The sequence below is a fragment of the Diabrotica virgifera genome, chromosome 7 (genome assembly GCF_917563875.1).
Source record: "Diabrotica virgifera virgifera chromosome 7, PGI_DIABVI_V3a".
In the NCBI taxonomy this organism is placed as follows: domain Eukaryota; kingdom Metazoa; phylum Arthropoda; class Insecta; order Coleoptera; family Chrysomelidae; genus Diabrotica; species Diabrotica virgifera.
Window position 1 is genome coordinate 2,687,418 of NC_065449.1, and position 19,608 is coordinate 2,707,025.

At 33.5% G+C, this 19,608-nt stretch overlaps 1 protein-coding gene across 1 annotated transcript in view; it reads left to right on the forward strand.

Moving 5' to 3' along the window:
* The window catches only part of LOC126888368 (forkhead box protein K1-like), a 122,702-nt gene that overhangs the window by 17,494 nt on the left and 85,600 nt on the right, over window positions 1–19,608 (forward strand). The window contains exon 2 of the mRNA XM_050656565.1: window positions 7,893–8,143. Coding sequence (XP_050512522.1) covers window positions 7,893–8,143 — 251 coding nt within the window. The remainder of the gene's footprint in view (window positions 1–7,892; window positions 8,144–19,608) is intronic.

Here is a 19,608-nt window from a genome sequence, read left to right on the forward strand (position 1 = left end):
TTTAAATAAAGTTTTTGGCTAGCTCTTGATGCGGCTGAGAGAAAAAATAAAAACATAAAAAGCCTAATTAGGCTCTAGGGGGGTCACGTGACCACTTAGGGGGCTAAAAATTTCAGAAAGTGAGTTCCTCTCTATGTGCTAAAAAGTGGCCTATATGGAATTTAAATTGGGTTGGGGGCACTTTTCACCATCTTACCCGGCTAGGCCCTTTGGTTTTGATTGGTTAAATAATGATTGTTTGATACTTTAGGATATAATATCATAATATTTCAACCCTTAAAAACCACCCTTAATAACATTACAGTTTTTATAAGTAGTTATTTTAATAGATCTATACAGAAAAAAAGTAGAATTAAAGAATTACAAAACCATGTATTTACACAAAAATACGAATTTACAAATATGTACAAATACAAATACAAATAGTTTTTTAGTCATCTTCTAGTATACGAACCGGTTCTGTGGTGTTATACATACATTGAAAATTATCCATAAGCGGACTACCCGAATTTTTCGAAAAAAAAATTCGTTTTATAAACATACTTAGCTCCTTGAATTTTGGCGATAAAAAGTTTTTTTTTAAATGACTTTGTAGGATTTTTTAAGAGTTATAAGACTGTGTAAACTAAATTCCGTAACATCCCTTAGTTTTTAATTAGGGTGGGTTTAAAGGGCTCGAATAAGGGGGTGTTTGCTCGTAAATAGAGGTTTTAAACAGCTATATCTCGCTAACTTTGCATTTTAATGAAAATCTATGCACAAGAGAATTTTAATTATTCAAAAAGCTACAATTTAGTTGTGAGTTATTTTTTTCGCATCTCCAGTATTTTCGGAGATATTTTGAAGTAAAAGGTGAAAAATTGGAAATTCCAAAAAATTAATTTTTCTTTAAACTCCAATTTTTCTAAAATTAGGCCTTTTAAATATGTCAAATTTCTTGGGTGTGTTGATAATACAAATATAAAAGGAATTACAGAAAGGTGAAGACCAATTTTTAATTAGGAGGGTAGTTAGGGGGTTGTTTTCACTGATTTTTTCATAGAGAAAAGCAGGTACCGACATTTTTTTGATCATAAGTCGCTTTTTTTATTATTTTTTGAAAGTCCTAACTGTATACTTAAAAAAAAGATTTTTTTAAGTTTTTCTCGAAAAATGCAAAGTTTTCCCGTTATTTTACTTTAAATATTTAAAATTATGCATTTGACGAAAAAAGCTTACTTTTAACATACCGTATCTCGGCTTTCATTGGTATTGAAGATATTACAGAAAAAGAATCTGGTTTGTGTTACTTAAAGATACAATTTTGATATCTACAGTTTTTTTGATTAAATGCATATTTTTCGAGGTATTCTCAAAAAACCCTCTAAAAACGTCGATTTTCTCATCGAAAAACTGTTACTTTCAAGCGCGAATAACTCGAAAAATATTAGTTTTACGAAGAAAATGCAAAAAACATTTTTTTCTTAGAATTACTTTTTACATCGATTTTCATGGTTAAAATGTAATAAAAAATTCGCGCCCCCAAGATGGGGTTGGAACCACCCCCAAGGTTTTAGCGTACAGCGGCATGATATACAAAATGATCCTTGGACTATTCCCTACCTTCTGTGAAAATTTCAAGTAAATCCATGCTGGACGAAAAAATTGCGAGCCAAAATGCTTCATTTCCTCGACTGTAAATGTTGATTATACGAGAATCTCAAGTGCATTTTTGATGAGTGTGCGTTTCTTTGTTTTGACCGTTTCAACTACTTATTAGTATAGTCTGTAACGTCGCCCCCGTTAGGTAAATTATTCTGATTCGATTTTTTGCACAAACTTACTCAAAGAAATACATCCGTATAACAATCCTTATAACAAATACACAGGGTGTCACGAGGTACCGCGGTCGAAAAATTGTTTAACCAATTTCAATAAAGTCAGTCAGTAAAGTGACTCTTTATCGAACGAGTCTGATATTACGAGCAGAGGAACAGACGCGTTCGATAAAGAGTATTGAGGTGGTGCGTACAAAATTGTATCGTCAATCATAAAAAACATTAACACTTACTTACAACTTTGAGGAAATTTTTTTAATTTTAGACGAAATAAAAAATTCGTATGACAGTAATGACAGATGACTTTTGCACGAGGGCCGGTTTTGATGTTTAATCGATAGTTATCAATATTGTATACCTACCTAATTACTAAATCTGTAAAGTTTTGATTTATTTTGTATGAATATAATTGCGAAACACTACAGAATTTTACTTTTTGACATAAATTTTATTTATAATAAGATAAATTTTGTACAATATTTTTAATAATTAAAGTAAATAAATTTTAATTTCACTCAAATAAATAATCGATTGGTGCCATTGACCACTTACATTCAATCTCGGTCAATTTGATTAATTATCACGGCAGGTAAAGTAACATTCTTCTTTCAATACAACAAAGTGTTACTTTACTGCCGAAAATAAGGGCAAATGAGTACAATAATGAATGATTTTAGTGAAGTTTGGCGATAAACAGTTATTTTAAACAAATTCGCAAAAATACATAATTTTTTCACTTCGTACAAATTTTTTTTTTTAATTCGTTGGGCCTTTTTTCTCTCTAAAATTGATTGTTGTCGAGTTATTAGCGACTTAAAATTTGAAAAACGCCAAAATAACCATTTTCAAGGTTTAATAACTCGGTTAAAGATAATTATTGTGAAAGTCGAGCGAGCGGCCGTGGAGTCGGCATAATCGCTGGCCTCATACGCCAGTGCACGTGGGGTCGAGCCCTGCCAAAGACAAACCATTTTCATTTCCAATAATGACACGAGCTGTCTCACCGTGCCTCGGAGAGCACGTTAAGCCGTCGGTCCCCCTGGGCTAGTGTACATCGACACTAGTTACTTGAAACAGGGTTAAAGATGTAATTGGCGCCGGAACTGTCCGAAAGGCAAAAATGCCATACGATATTATATATTATGAAAGTCAGAAACTAAAAAAAATCAAAGATTAAAACTACCTCTATAAGATCCTGAAGAAATTTTTGTCATTATTTCATTAATAAGATATTATTTTTAATTATCAACAATGAGCACTTACCGTGTATTGAGGCGGCCGTCAATGTGAGTGCGAGTGAGATTCACCATTGGACGGCTGGAATGGTGCATCTCTTTAGCACTCACCATTGACGGCCGCCTAATACGCACTTAGCGCTCATTGTTAATAATTAAAGATAAAGCTTAGTAATAAAATAGTGACAAAAATTTCTGCTGGATCTTGTAGAGGGGGCTATAAACTTTGATTTGGTCACTTTCTGACTTTCATAATAATGGATTTTAACCGAGTTATTAAGCCTTGAAAATGGCCATTTTCGCATTTTTCAAATTTTAAATCGCGTATAACTCGACAACAATCAATTTTAGAGAAAAATCACAAAATACTTTTTTTTGCTCAGAATAACCCAAATGATCTAAAAAAAATTGTTCGAAGTGAAAAAATTATTTTTGTGAATGTCTAAAAAAATTGTTTGAACAATTTATCGATCAAGGTACTGCCTGGCACCCAGTAGATTTGTTATAAGGACCTCTTTTTGAGTAAGTTTGTGCAAAAAATTCGAATCGGAGTAATTTAACTAACGGGGGCGACGATACAGACTAGACTAATTTGAACATATTCAGTAAGTAACATTTAATTTCTAGAATCGGCTGTTTGTCTGAATCAGAATCAACTTTTACTAAATGGCATTGGGAAGAGTATACTTTTCCTAGTTGGAGTCTACTTTTACTAGTAAATGTTGAATATAAATCTTCATTTTATATTTATAATCAACTTTTACTGAAACCATCCGTTAGAGTTGACTCCAACTAGTTGGAGTCAACTCCAACTGGATAATCAACTTGAACTGTAACATATACACCGAAATTTTGTTGTAGTTTCGTATTTTGTGAACATTTTATTTTTTAGTTTCTCTGATATCTTTAATAACAAAGAAACTAGACGGTTTTACTCTTTAATATGTGTTTTAACTGACGACATGTGGTACGCGAGGAGGCCTTCTCGTATCTTACACTAAGATGAAATTAATTCATATAATATGTACATAGTGCGAAAGGAAAACACAGTGTCCAAAGAAAGAAAATCTGTGCAATGTACCTCTCGCTATTTAAAGAGCCTCCTTTGTAGACACCAAATCCGTATTTACTCTAAGGAAATTTAACTCCAAAACATCACAGAGCCTCCATTAAACAATCTCGTTTCTCTTATGTTGCGCTGGGCATATCGCTCACTTGGTCGACATATCTCTTGAGATGCCGACCAGAATTGTTAAGGTTATGTGCCATTCTGTTTTTAAAATTTTGTTAACTGATCTTTTTATCGTTAATTTAGTTTTGTTTCAGTTAAAACACGTCACAGTTAAATAATAAAACTGTATATTTTCGTTAACCGTCGTAAGACTACAATACGATTTCGATGTATAATACAAACGCCATACTAAATGTCATACGTATAATTATGACTGAAGTCAACTAGCTTTTAAGCTAACATCTAAAGGTGGGAAACTATGTATCATGTAATGAAATGTAAATTTATATGTTTCTAACGATAATTTCCCACCCGTACTAGTTACATATTTTTTTATTTCACAACGTATTATGTTTTCCATCTTTTGCGTTATTTTGCCGGTTTTTAGCTCACTCATCACTGTATAAACAAGATTACGCGATGCTAAACAAGAAAGAAGAAAAATAAGAACCGTTTACTAGTTAAAATAGTTAGAATAGGTCAAAAATAATAAAATTGTTTGATAACAAATTAAATAGCACACACGAGTTAAAAACACGTGTTCATACTGTTAAATAATAATAGTTCACTCAAGTTCAATCAAAAATTCTGCTTATGAGAATCCTGCCTACCATTTAACTATGTACTATATTTACTTTGAAAGCATTATCATTCCAAATATGTAGATATTTTTATTTATATCACAAAGTGCGTATCAATAGTAAACTTGTTAGATAAAAGTTAAAGGTGAACTAACAGAAAATCAAAACAATGTAATGTAACGTTCAGTTGCAATCTAAATAGAAAGTTTAAAGGCAATAGAATACGTGTTTGTCCCAATTCGTATCGACCCGAAAGACTGTCGGAATTAAACTTTATAAACAATTTCCTTTAGTTAAAATTAAACCTGAATAAAAGAGCATGATGAGAGTGTGGACTTGGGTTATGTGTTAAATGGTTATAAATATAATATGTATATTAACCATAACCAAGTATAGCAATTTTTTTATTATTCGACCATTTGTAGGGGGTCCGCGGATTTTAACGATCTTTTAGTATATTATTGTACTTAAAAAGTAGCCTATAACCATTTTTTTTTGGCCCTCTAGATGGCCCTGGGCCTGAGGTATGTCCCTCAAGAGGTCAAAAAGATCCCTTTTTACCCTGTATTTGAGGAGCTATATATCTGAGCCCAGTGGACCGATTTTAGTGCACAAGGTCTCATTTTTCGTGTTATAATGTCAACTTTTTGATAAAAGAACGAGGAAAAAAATTCAGAAACCGCCAAATTAAAGTGTTTTTAGATACCTTTCAAACGAGCATTTGTAAATTAAAGTCTATGTACCTAGTATATTCGAAGATACAGCTGTTAAAAATAGCTAGTTTTTCGAAAATTGCACTTTTTGTTTTTGTATACTGATAGTTCTTTTGCCTGACAATCTCAAAATGCGTAAAAATTTATATTAGACGTATAAAATACGTCAATTCGTTATTAACACCTAAGTTAAAAATTAAACCTGTTTCGAATTTCGAAGTCAGTTAAGTATGATATAACGCCCTACGGCGATATTTTGAAAAATAACGCCCAAGGGCATTAAATTTAAATAACTAGTTAAATACTGTCAAGTTGACAAATAATAACCTAAGTAAAACTATGGTTACCACAGTTACGTTACGACTATTGCTAGTAAATGTACTTATTTCTTATTTGAAAACTAATTACATAATTCAAAATTCCTTCAAAGTTTTTGCATTATAAAGAATAATTTAGTCGGACATTAAACGTTGAAGGCACCACGGGTATTATAGATAATAAGGCTTTCGGTCAACGTATATACCTCAAGCGTTATTATCCTTATAATACCCTTGGTACCTTAATAACTATTAATTCGTTGAGTTCTAATGCTGTAGAATAATCTAACATCTAACAGATAAGATAAATCATTAACTACATGCGCCGTTGTTAATAAAAATTCAGAGTAGGCGCAATGATATGAAATGACTGTAATTTCGAGACGAAACTATTCATGTAAATTTTATTATACAGTTGAGTCCGCGAATCTTTACCCGTGCGTCATCATTTAAAGCATACGAAATAAGTCGATGATAAGTCGGAAATTTAAATCTACTAAAGTCAACAACAAGTGACAGTAAGTGACTTGCTGTTGCATTTAGTAAATTTCAATTTCCAACTTATCATCGACTTATTTCGTATGCTTTAAATGATGACGCACGGGTAAAGATTCGCGGACGCAACTGTATGTGCGGTGTCCTTTGTAAAAAGGACCGAAAATAAATCTAAAGATCAGGGCAACTTCGTTGGAAATTATAAGATTGCCCGTTTTCGTGTGGGTGGGTATATATTCTGACATACATTTAACTTGAAAGATAAACTATGGCAGCTAGAGAAATTTTGATAACGGATTCATCATTTCTGTGAAAAAATGCTTGTAAATGATATTGTAAATTTTACTTTTACTCTTCTTGACTGGCTTTGCAACTCGGGGTGGTCGGGGTCTTCGCCACATCCACTATGAATGGACCTCTGTTTTTTACGATCTTGTACTTCCATTTCTCATTGTTGTACTTTTACACCAATCCTAGGTAAATTCGCTTCAACATCATCCTTTCATCTTTTTCTGGGACGACCTAGGTACTGATCTACTATCTGGATCTTCTACTGTCTGGCTGCCTGGTCTCTTAAAAACACTGTCTTCCTTTGATCTTACCACGTGACCTGTCCATCTTATTCGGTTAGCTTTTATATGTCTGACGATGTTTTCAGTACCATACAGAGTCACCAGTTCAGCATTTCGGCGTCTTCTCCATTCTCTTTTCAATTCATCTCTTTGAGAGCCTAATATCATTCTGAGAACCTTCCTTTCAAATACCAGCAGCTTATTTATTTCCCATTGATGTAGTATTATGTATCTCCCATGTTACACTTGCGTTTCACGTAACAACTATGCGAATAATTGACATGTATGTATAGTCTTAGTTTAGATTATCTTTTTAGCAGCTTAGATCTGAATAATGATGATAGGGAGTGTAATGCTCTATTCCCAGCAGCTATCCTTGCTGAGATCTCTTTTTCTATGTGGTTTTTATCTGTGATTATCGCTCCCAGATATTTGAACTCTTTTACTATGTACTTCGATGTTGTGGTCATTAAGTTATGTTTTGCAGATATTTGAACTCTTTTACTACTTCGATGTTGTGGACATTAATAGTTATGTTTTGCCTAACTCTTAGACTTGGACTTTTGGTTACTAGCATGTATTTCGTCTTCTCTGCAGATATTCGAAGACCCAGAATACCTGTTTCTTCCTCAAGTTATGAAAACACTTCTCTCACGTCTCTTGTAGATTGAGCGACTGCATCTATATCATCAGCTAATGCCAACAATAGTTTTGATCCCCGATTCGCAAATCGCAGCTCAGACGATATTTTATTTATTGCATGTCTTGGGATATATTGGGTCTCTTTGTCTAAGTCCTGATGTAATCCTCATTACGTAGGTAGCTCTATGTTGGACTGGTTACTTCTTGTTTAGAGTCATAAACTTCCTAAAAGTTAGTGTTTGTTAATGCGTATATATTTATTTTAATAATAAAATTTTTGTATTTACAGGTGCACCTTTAGGTTTCCCAGTACAAATATCCGATTATCGTTTCAATCGTTGGTCGACGACAATTCGGAGCCACCTCCTAAAGTCAGGGAGGTTTCGCCGAGCAGGATAAGGGATCGTTCAGGGGGTGGAAGCGGGTCTACGCTCCACCCTCTGAGAATCAATATCCCCGATGGTGTAGACTATGGTAGTCCATTCCCTTCGCCTACTGGTACCATCAGTGCTGCCAATAGTTGTCCAGCTAGCCCACGTGGTGAGTATTCATAATATACTACAATAATTCTTATAACTACACCTCTGAGTTATAACTACGCGTCTATAAACTAAATACGGGTTGACACGATCCAAGTGTACTTGGTCAAAGTCTGCTGGGACGCTGCGCGCGCAACACTTGGAAGCTACTTTGATCGTGTCACCTATTCGTCCAAGTATACTTGTATTAACAGGTTCTATCCAAGTTAACTAGAACGCTGGCCAAATTTCTTGGATTCAAGTAGTGTCAAAGTGTAAAATTAAAATGGCGTCGTTGTCGGAAAATCGAAAACGAAATGTAAATACAAAAAGCAAATGGTTTGAAAGGGAGAGCGTTAAATTAATGGAGCTATACGAAGCTGAGGAAGCATTATGGAATGTCCGGATAAGGGAATATAAAAATAAGGATGCTAGAAGTGCGGCCCTACAACTAATAAAAATGCACATGAACATTTTCCTGGTCTCACTGAAAACGATGTATTAAAAAAAAATAATGCCATTCGCACTAACTAAGTCTCTTTCACTATTTCCTATTAACACTACATCATCAGCATACATTAGGCACCATGGAATGCTACCCTGTAGTTTCGCTGTTATCTGGTCCAAAACTAATGAGAATAAATAAGGACTAAGCACCGAGCCTTGGTGCAATCCTACTTTCACATGAAATTTATGTCTCCCACACCTGTCCTAACACTAGTCGTTACTTCCTCATACATATCTCTCACAATCTTTACATATTCGCCAGGGACTCCTTTCTTATTGAGTGCCCACCACAGAATCTCTCGAGGAACTCTATCCTATGCTTTCTCAAGATCAATGAATACCATATGAGCGTTTGGTCTCTTTATTCCTGTATTTTTCCATCAGTTGCCTTACAATGAAAATTGCATCTGTTGTTGATCTGCCCTGCATAAAGCCAAATTGATTATCGGATATTTCGGTTTCTTCACCTATCCGTCTATCAATTACTCTCTCCCATATTTTCATAGTGTGGCTAAGTAGTTTTATATCCCTGTAGTTTGTACATTGTTGTATGTCTCCCTTGTTTTTGTAGACAGGTACTAATATACTGCTTCTCCATTCGTCTGGCATTTGTCCAACTTCTATAATTCTATTAAATAGACCTGCTAGCCAACTTATTCCTGTCTCTCCCAATGCTCTCCATACTTCCCTAGGAATATCATCTGGTCCGACTGCTTTTCCTTTCTTTATTTTTTTGAAGTGCTTGAGCCACTTCCTCGTTTGTTATTCTGGTAACCATTGCTGTTACTGTCTCCGTTAACTCCACATGCTGTCTGTCAACTTCTTCATTTAATAAACTGTCAAAATACTTCTTTCTCCATCTCTTTTTGACATCCTTTTCGTGAATAAGTATTTTATTATTTTCATCTCAGATACATCTAATCTGATTAAAATCTCTTGCTTTCTTTGTTCTCTGTTTGGCTATTTTATATATCTTTGCTTCGCCTTCCCTGGTATCAAGTTGATCGTATAGGTTTGATCTAGGGTCATGGGTTAACCCCAATAATAACACATCAGGGGTAATAAAAAGGCGTCTGTCATAAAAACTCGTATTTAGGCTGTATAGAACACTGATAATGTGTCCCCCCTAGAACAAATATCGACCTATTTCCTCATTTCCTTAACCCTCCGTTAGTCGCTAGGACAAACGGAGCATCAAGAGTTGCTACGGTGTCAGAGACCGACAATTAAAAAAAAAATACTGTAAAATTCATACAAATATTTTATATTGTGTATAAGGAATGACTGAAAAATATTTTATTGAAAAACAACAGATATAAAATGAAAAGCCCTAGTATAACAATATACATATTGTTATTTGTAATATAAAAATATTCGCTAGGAACCATTTTCCATAATTCCAACAAACGTTTTTGTTTAGCTTCAAAGGACATCTATAAATAAGATTTGACCAAAACTTACCGATAAAATGCAATAATAAGATGCTAAATCTTTACCTGAACTGCAAGTTATGCCAATAAAATAATAACCACACCGTTAGTCGCTACGGAGTCTTGCACCGAAAATAGCTATAAAACTCGCACAACTGTCCCCAAGTAGGTAAGAATGTATACTAACACGAGGTTAGTTGATAGGAAGAGGTACAGAAAGGGGCGATAGAAAAAACCAGTTATTTTGTAAATCCCGAATGAATAATTCTGTCGTCGGTGTGTGACACCGATAGCGACTAACGGAGGGTTAAAATCCAATAAATTCTGCCAAATATCGAGGTGGACTTTTTTCATTGGTCCACCCTGTATATGGCGGAGGAGGCTAATCGGCCTGTAATTCTCTAAATTTGCTTTGTCTTCTGCTTTATATAATAGAATCATGGTAGCGTTGTTAAAATCTATTGGAATATTGACGTTGGCAGACATTGAAGAAGGCAGATATTGAAAAGTACTTAGTTTAATTTTTCCAAGTAATAGATATATCTCCTCCAATTTTTAGTGCGTCTGACCAATGAATTTTACTTTTCTGTAAAATTTATTCTGAATTTCATATATTTTAATTTTGACGACGCAAACTCACACAAAATATTTAGGAGATTTGCGCAAATCCAAGTTCCGTATCGATTAAATCCACAATCGGCCTTGACCTACACATCGTCGCGGCACAATCATGATACACCTGGCATGGCAAACTTGAGGGTCTCCTCCAAATTTATGCTTCAGTATTTTTTGGGTTTATCTCCGGCCTTACTCAAGGGATGACAAAATCAATTTTCTATTCCTGTCTCGGCGAAGCAAGGTTATTATAAAATATACATATTGTGAGGCAGCGCTGTTGAAAAATAAAATTGTGTATATAAAGTCAGTACCTAAGACCAGATTTATTATTTTTTAAAATACTTTGGTATTTTTAAAGGTCATCGGGGAAAATACTAATTCACGAAAAGGATGTCAAAAAGAGATGGAGAAAGAAGTATTTTGACAGTTTATTAAATGAAGAATTTGACAGACAGCCTGTGGAGTTAACGGAGACAGTAACAGCAATGGTTACCAGAATAACAAACGCGGAAGTGGCTCAAGCGCTTCAAAAAATAAAGAAAGGAAAAGCAGTCGGACCAGATTAGGCATTAGGAGAGACAATAAGTTGGCTAGCAGGTCTATTTAATAGAATTATGAAAGTTGGACAAAAATGCCAGACGAATGGAGAGAAGTAGTATATTAGTACCTGTCTACAAAAACAAGGGAGACATACAACAATGTACAAACTACAGGGCTATAAAACTACTTAGCCACACCATGAAAAAATGGGAGAGAGTAATTGATAGACGGATACGTGAAGAAACCGAAATATCCGATAATCAATTTGGCTTTATGCAGGGCAGATCAACAACAGATGCAATTTTCATTGTAAGGCAACTCATGGAAAAATACAGGAATAAAGAGACTAACGCTCATATGGTATTAATTGATCTTGAGAAAGCATATGATAGAGTTCCTCGAGAGATTCTGTGATGGGCACTCAATAAGAAAGGAGTCCCTGGCGAATATGTAAAGATTGTGAGAGATATGTATGAGGGAGTAACGACTAGTGTTAGGACAGGTGTGGGAGAGACTGATAAATTCCAGGTGAAAGTAGGATTGCACCAAGGCTCGGTGCTTGGTCCTTATTTTTTATTCTCACTAGTTTTGGACCAGATAACAGCGAAACTACAAGGTATCATTCCGTGGTGCCTAATGTATGCTGATGATGTAGTGTTAGTAGGAAATAGTGAAAGAGACTTAGAACAAAAACTGGAACAGTGGAGACAAGCTCTGGAGGAAAAAGGTTTAAAAGTTAGTAGGACAAAAACAGAGTATTTGGAATGTTCATTTAAAGATGGAGTTACTACAAATAAAATGGTATCTTTGGATGGTGAAATGATTGTGAAAAGCAATAGTTTTAAGTACCTAGGATCGGTATTACAGAGTAATGGAGAAATAGATGGAGATGCATGCAGTAGAATTAGGGGTGGATGGATGAAGTGGAAAGAAGCGAGTGGTGTGTTGTGTGACAGAAAAATTCCAATGAAGCTGAAGGGAAAATTCTATAAAACAGCCATAAGACCGGCTATGATGTACGGAACTGAATGTTGGGCAGTGAAAAAGAAAGAGGAACAACAACAAGCATGTGGCGGAAATGAGAATGCTTAGATGGATGAGTGGAGTGACAAAGAAGGATAAAATTAGAAATGAGTATATTAAGGGAAGTCTAGGTGTGGCACCAATTGATGCCAAAATGAGAGAGCATAGGTTAAGGTGGTTTGGTCATGTTCAACGTCGAGACGTTAATCACCCAATACGAAGAATAGCTGAAGTGCAGATTTCTCGAAGGATTAGGAGAGGAAGACCAAAGAAGACGTGGAGGGAGACGATAAGGCAGGACATGTTGGTAAAGGGGATTAACATTGATATGACCCAAGATAGAATTGTGTGGAGAAATGCAATTAGGGAAGCCGACCCCGCATAGGGATAAGGCAAAGAGAATGATGATGATGATCATAAGATCATATCAGATCATATAAGATCAGAACATAAGTATTGGGGAACAAGAAATAGAAGTTGTAATAAATTTAGATGTCTATTTCTTACCAAAGAAACCAAAAATTGATCATCACGTATTGATTTTGCTCTCCTACTTCAGATCCTGACTTTATAGTGTAGTTGTTGTTTTGATTCAACCTGAATGACTTGTTGAACAGCTACTACAACTAATACTGTATTTTGACAACGGCATCCGATTTGGACGTCGAAACGTTAACAAAATCATTTTTTTAGTAAAATTGTGGCTTATTTCCCATTCAAAATAGTTAATTACAGGTCTATATTGTTTACATTCTCTGCTTTGGTTGAGATAATAAAGTATATTACATAAAAACAATGTCGAATCAATTTTAAATAGACCATTTTATCGAAATCGATATCATGATTAAACAAATAAATGAATAACAGGAATTTTTCATTTAAAAACAATAAATTCCATCAGTATTAGACCAGAATTCTATTTTAAACAGTCAATTTTAAATAATTAAAAAAGTACAATTATTTTAACGTGTATAGACATTTTGCACATTAAGTCAGCATTTAGACCAGTCTATTTGTGAAAAAAATCATTGATTTCGTGTAAAATTTTTAAACAGATATTTGATGATTATAAAAGGTACATGAGAGCAGTGGCGGCCGGTCGGGGTCGGCAGGGTTGGCAGTGCCGAGCCACACATTTATAGATATAGATTTTTTTAATATTTGTATCTGTGAAGTAAAAAAAATCTGTCAGATAATACAGACTAAATTTTATTCATGGTTTTTAAAAGGATTTGATCAATCCGAGCGTTAAGTGATCCCTGCGCATAACAGACTTCTCAAAAAATGAATGATCCGAGCCATTCATATGACTTTTCGGCTAGCCGAGCCCAACTCATCCGTAGCTTGATGATTTACACGTAAAACTCAACTAAATAACAAGTCGATGAGCAAGCGAACATGCATTCTCTCCGTAGGCATTTAAGCGGCAGGTACGGCACATCACCGATCTGCCGGTCGGTGTTTCATTTGGAGGCATCGCATCGGCAGAAATTGTCAAAAATAATCACGTCGTTTAGTTGTTATTGTAATTTTTTTAAGTTGTCCGGAATTATCATTTAGTGGACATGATGGATCGAAGCATTTGTTAAAAATCAAAGTAATTATAGTGAATTAATAAAATTATTGTTTTAGAAATATTTACTTTCTGATTCGAAGTGTATTCGTAACAGAATGAACTAAATAATCAAATAGTTACATTTTGAATAACGTTATTGAATCTGAGATTTAGAAAACCATTTGCTTTTTGCTGGAAGTAGATGAAACTTCTGATTATCATGTCATTCACAATTATCAATTATTGTTGTTCGATACGCGTTACGTGGTAATATTTATGAGAGGTTTTTAGGTTTTAGAGACGTGAGTAAAATCAATAAAAATCCACAAGGATGTTTGTAGCCCTTTAGGGCTTTTTAAACTAATACATATACCTTTTATCAAGAAGAAAATTTTTTATTAAATTTCACTTTTAAAAGCAATAAGGCAAAATATATTTTTGGTGTTTTAAATAACAGATTAAAATTTTTTGATATCAAAAATAAATTGGTAGGGCAAACTGGGCCAATCTTAGGACGGCGTTGCTGTGATGTGTGGTGAATTGAATGGTCTCCAGGCAAAAGTTAAAACTACTGCATTACAAGCTTTATTTACTCACTATTATGCGCATATAATGAATTTAGTTTTGCATGATGCATGTAAAAAAATAAAGAATATCGTCTTTTCTTGCCAGTTTAGCTCACCTAAACGGATTACTGGTTTAGAACAAATTTGTTTCGAAAAAAAAGCAAACAGTTTGTCAGACGCGATGAAATTTTAAATCTCAGGTTAGTTTTATCTAAGCAGATTATCTCTGGTAGTTTTAGTATCTGTAGCAGATTTTCGTGAACAGCTTTTGGAAGTTTTTTATTTTATTATCGAAGGCGACGATTTTGAAAGTGGCGATACCTCGATCCGTGAAGCAATCGGTTTGAGAACTTTATTAAATAATTACTCTTTTAATGTTCTTTTAAATATTTTTAAGACAGAGTTTGCCCAAGGTATTCATTGTTGTTCAAAATTAGTCAACTGACGTTATTATATTAGCTTACAACACCGCTCAAGTCGAAAATTAACGGTTTTGACATATACATACCGTTGGATAGGTCTGCTCATTGCGCATCTAACCATTTGTCACATGATTTAGATTTCAGTCAATCAGATGCCGTAATTCAAAAAGTAGTGACACCGCGCAAGTCGTCAACACTTGCATCATGGTCAAAAGTCGCTCTGTGATTATGTTTGTACGTGAGTTTTACTGCTGAAAAGTCTAGTATCCAAGAAGTTTTTATAGAAGATTAAGAGATAAGCTATTTAATAAAGTAATGTTTATTCATTTACGCGTATTAATATAGAAAGAAATGATAATAAAATAACTTAAGCGGTGTTTACTAACGGTATTTTTTTAAACTTAGGCGGTGTTTCAAAAATTATTTTTTTTTCGTCTCCTGTAAAGTTGGTAAAAATTACTTATGCGGTGGTGTTAGCTAAGGGACGATATGTATGTATAATTATATGTAACAAGTACTGCAATTCATTACAACAAACTGTTCATCAATTTTCTTACTACCACCAATTTCTGCCTCAAATAAACGGGATTTATCTTGGAATACGTACTGTGGAAACACCATGAAACAAAAGAGAACGTCAAGTACATCAAATAAAAAAAACAAAAAACAACAAAATCTCCTATGATGATTTAAGGCTTTTAGTTTGATGGTATACCTATATGAGGAGACAAAAAAACCTTGCCGACCCTGTCTCTAAGGCCACGAGACGCCACTGCATGAGAGGTACGTTAGTAAGCCTCCCTTACGTGTGTCCATTCATATCTGTTTGCTGTTTTTTGCATCCATTCGTGGTCAGCCATTCGCTTGATGTCATCAGTCCATCTTGTTTGAGGTCTGCCTCTACTTTTTTTGCTTGCCCTTAGTCGCCACTCGAGAATTCACTTCGTTCAACGGTTGTCTTCTATTCTTCCTATGTGTCCTGCCCAGTTCCATTTTAACATGGCAATCAAACTATTTTACGCCTGTAGGATACCAGATATACTGGTTGATTTTTTATGTGCTTCTTTCTGTGATATAGCTGTTTTTGTCTGGTTCTTCTTAATTCCATTTATGGAGTTTATTGGTATTTTTTCAAAAGGGGTTGAAATTTGGTAAAATATTTTTTAAAACTATAATTACAAACACTGATTTTGACGAACACACTTTTTAAAAAAAAATATTAGCTGGCAATTTTTTAATCATTTGCACAAACTTATTTTTTTTTCTCACAAATACACAAATACAAATTTATCATTTTTCATCACTTCCAAATGCATTTTGTAAAACGCATTCTCCTTGTTCAATAATGAAACTTTCATTTCGTCATCATCATTTTTGTTCACAAAGTTTCCTAAGGCTCTTACGAATCGAATGCAAAAAATTTCATTGACATTCATCCGACTGCAAAAATTTGGTAGGTTTAGGCTTTTTTGCTGCCTTATTGCCTCGGCTATATAGACATAAACGACATAAACAATGGGACAATGTATCTAATCATGAACTCTGACAAATAATTTTGGCAGATTCGCCTACTATTGAACATTGACCCTTAAACATTAATGTTTACGATCATTCCGACAAGTACATTCAAATTTCGTTGTAACAAAATACTATTTTGTATTTTATTGTAGATTAATTTGATCTAAAGATAGCCGTATATCAAGGTCAATCGAGCAGTAGTATAAAACGGTACGACAGTGCTGTGTGTTTGTAGCTGTAGCAGTGATGTAAATTTTCGTTACTTTTGAAGATTTGTATCGATTCTTTACTTCTGAATATTTGTAACGATTCGATACTTTAACTATCAATACTCGTTACTTTCGGTACTTTTTATTTTTCAGTTAGAGTACAATATTTGTGACTTTAGTGATTAGTAGAGGAAAGTCGCCAATTATGGAATACCATTTTGTTTTGGGGATGGATATAAAATAATACCTTTATGGAAATGAAAACAATTTAATGTTATGACACATCAGTCATACATTTTTATGTAGTAATTAAAAGCCTTCTATTAAATATCTTAATTAACAAAAAAAATCGAACAAAAAAACAAAATCCCAAATGAGCAACCAAATATGGAATAGGTACCCATATATGGAATATAGGCATAAACCAACATATCATTAACAAAAATAGACATAAACATCTGAGATCAAATAAATTTAAATAAGAAAATTGTGAAAAATAAAAGAAGTAGCTTAATTCACTTGCAGACATCACAGATCCATGTATGAAACTCTGGACCAGCACAATCATAATGAGCCCACTTACACTTAATCCACTATTCCATAATTAGGCACCAACGACTGTCCATATTTGGATTTGTACATTAGTTCAAACTAGTATCAACATTTTTTCAAGTCGTAATGTTTTAATTACAGAAGGTCATAAAATATCAAAATACAGGTACCTACTATTGATATACTCAATAGCATAACAACAACTCTGTATTCATGCATAATAACCAATAATACTCGTTGAATATATTTACCTTTGAATTTTTCTACGAGACGACAAAACAAAACGCACCTGTCGGACACGTATCGTTCGCGCATCTGACACAGAGGTGTGAATACGATAATAAAGAGAGCGACTGAAATAGAGGATGGTCTTGTAGTACGCTTCCAACTTATATTTTAGGAGAAATCAAGGAATTCCATATTAGGGCACTATTCCATATTTGGTTACTCTATGTAAAAGATAATGGTAGTAGTTTTCGGTCCTTTTTATTATTAATAAAAATAGTCCAAATTTGGTTAACTGCGATATTATTGAACATAATAAAAACTTCATTATTACATATTTTCTATACTTCTTTATCTACTGTTTCCCAGAATGGGAAACATAGAAGTAAAAATATTATGTTATGCAGCCGACGCAATATTGATAGCCCAAGATGAAGCTGGTCTGCAAAGATTAGTCCACAGAATATGACAATTTCATCTCAGAAAACTAAAACAATAGTAATCAGTAAAGAACCAATTAGATGTAAAATAGAAATTTATGGTAGCAGTATTGAACAAGTAATGTAAATAAAATACCTTGGAATTATATTGTCAAGCTACAGAGTCCTGGACAAAGAAGTGAGGAATCAAGTACAAAAATCAAATAGATAGTCCAAGTAATGAAGCTTAAAATAGGACAAAACCTCGCAATTTTTACAGAATGGATCGATTTGCTTGAAATTTTGAGAATAAGTAGTGGATAGTCCAAGGATCAAAATCTATATCATGCCAAAAGGCGCTTTTACCATGGGGGTGGTTGCCACCCCATCTCGGGGGGTGGAAATTTTTTATTTTATTTTGACCCCAAAAGTTGGTAAGAACATTCATTTTAAGCAAAAAACGTTCTATACATTTTTTTGATAAAATTAATAGTTTTCGATTTATTCGCTATCGAAAATGTTAGTTTTATATCGAACAAATCAATGTTTTTAATCAGTTTTCTGCTAATAACTCAAAAAGTTTTGGTTCTATCAAAACAACTTTGCGTAAGAAAAATTTTCCTTTTTGAAAAAATAAACAAAACCTATTTCTTAAATTTTCGCGCTATACTTTATTATATATTAGCTCTTCTTCGTCAAATGCTAAATATTATAGTTTCAAAGTCAACAGACGGGAAAACTAGGCATTTTTCGAGGATAACTTATTCAAACTAATTTAAATAATTTAAAAATATCTATCGCCAGAAATAAAAGAATAGTCCCTAGCTCAAAAATTAAGTGACTTATAATAAAAAGAATATCAGTCCCTATTTTTTTCAGCGAAAAAGTGATCGGAAACTTCCTCCTACTCACCACCCTAATTAAAATTAGTCATTGACCTTATTTGGTCTTCTTTATTTTTATGTATTATTAATAGGTTCTAGAAGTTCGACCGGCTTAGAATGATTAGTTTTTAAAAAAATGGAGTTAAAACCGAATAACGAATTTTGTAGTTTGATAAATAATGGCCTTTTCTTCAGAATGGAAAAATTAGGATCAAAGATACTAAAAAATATTTAAATATAAAATTGTAGCTCATTTAATTCCCAAGAACTTGGCTTGCAAAATTGTTTTTTACCGCGAAATTTGAGTGAGCTATTGATAATTAAAACTTATAATAACATGCAAAAACCTCCTTTACCAACCCTTTCAAAGTCACCTCTTTTTGCGACTGAGGATTTTAAAAGGATTTAATATTAATAGCTTTATAGACAGTTATAGATCTTGTAAAAACCTACAAAATTCTTTTTACCAAACTTTCTACTATGAAAGATAAAAAGTTACGGTTAAAAAATCAATATATTTTTTTGAAAAAAAAATGAAATCCAATTTTAAGCATAATAATGTAAGTTAGCGGTGTTTTTAGTCATTGGCCTTATTCATTATTCTTTATTTACGTATTATTAATAGATTTCAGAAGTTTGACCGGCTTAGAATGATTAGTTTTAAAAAAACTGGGTTTAAAAGCGAATAGCGAATTTTGGTAGTTTGGTAAAAAATGCCATTTTCTTCAGAATAGAAAGATTCGCATCAGAGATACGAAAAAATGTTTAAATATGAAATTGTAAGATATTTAATTCTCAAGAACTTTGTTTAAAAAATTTTTTTCTACGGTAAAAATTGAGTGAATCGTAAATGAATATAATATCGAAAAACATTGATTTTTTTATACAAAAGTAACACTTTCGATAGCGAATAAATCGAAAACTATTAATTTTATCAAAAAAATGTATAGAACATTTTTTGCTTAAAATTAATGTTTTTATCAACTTTTGCGGTCGCAATATAATAAAAAATTTCCACC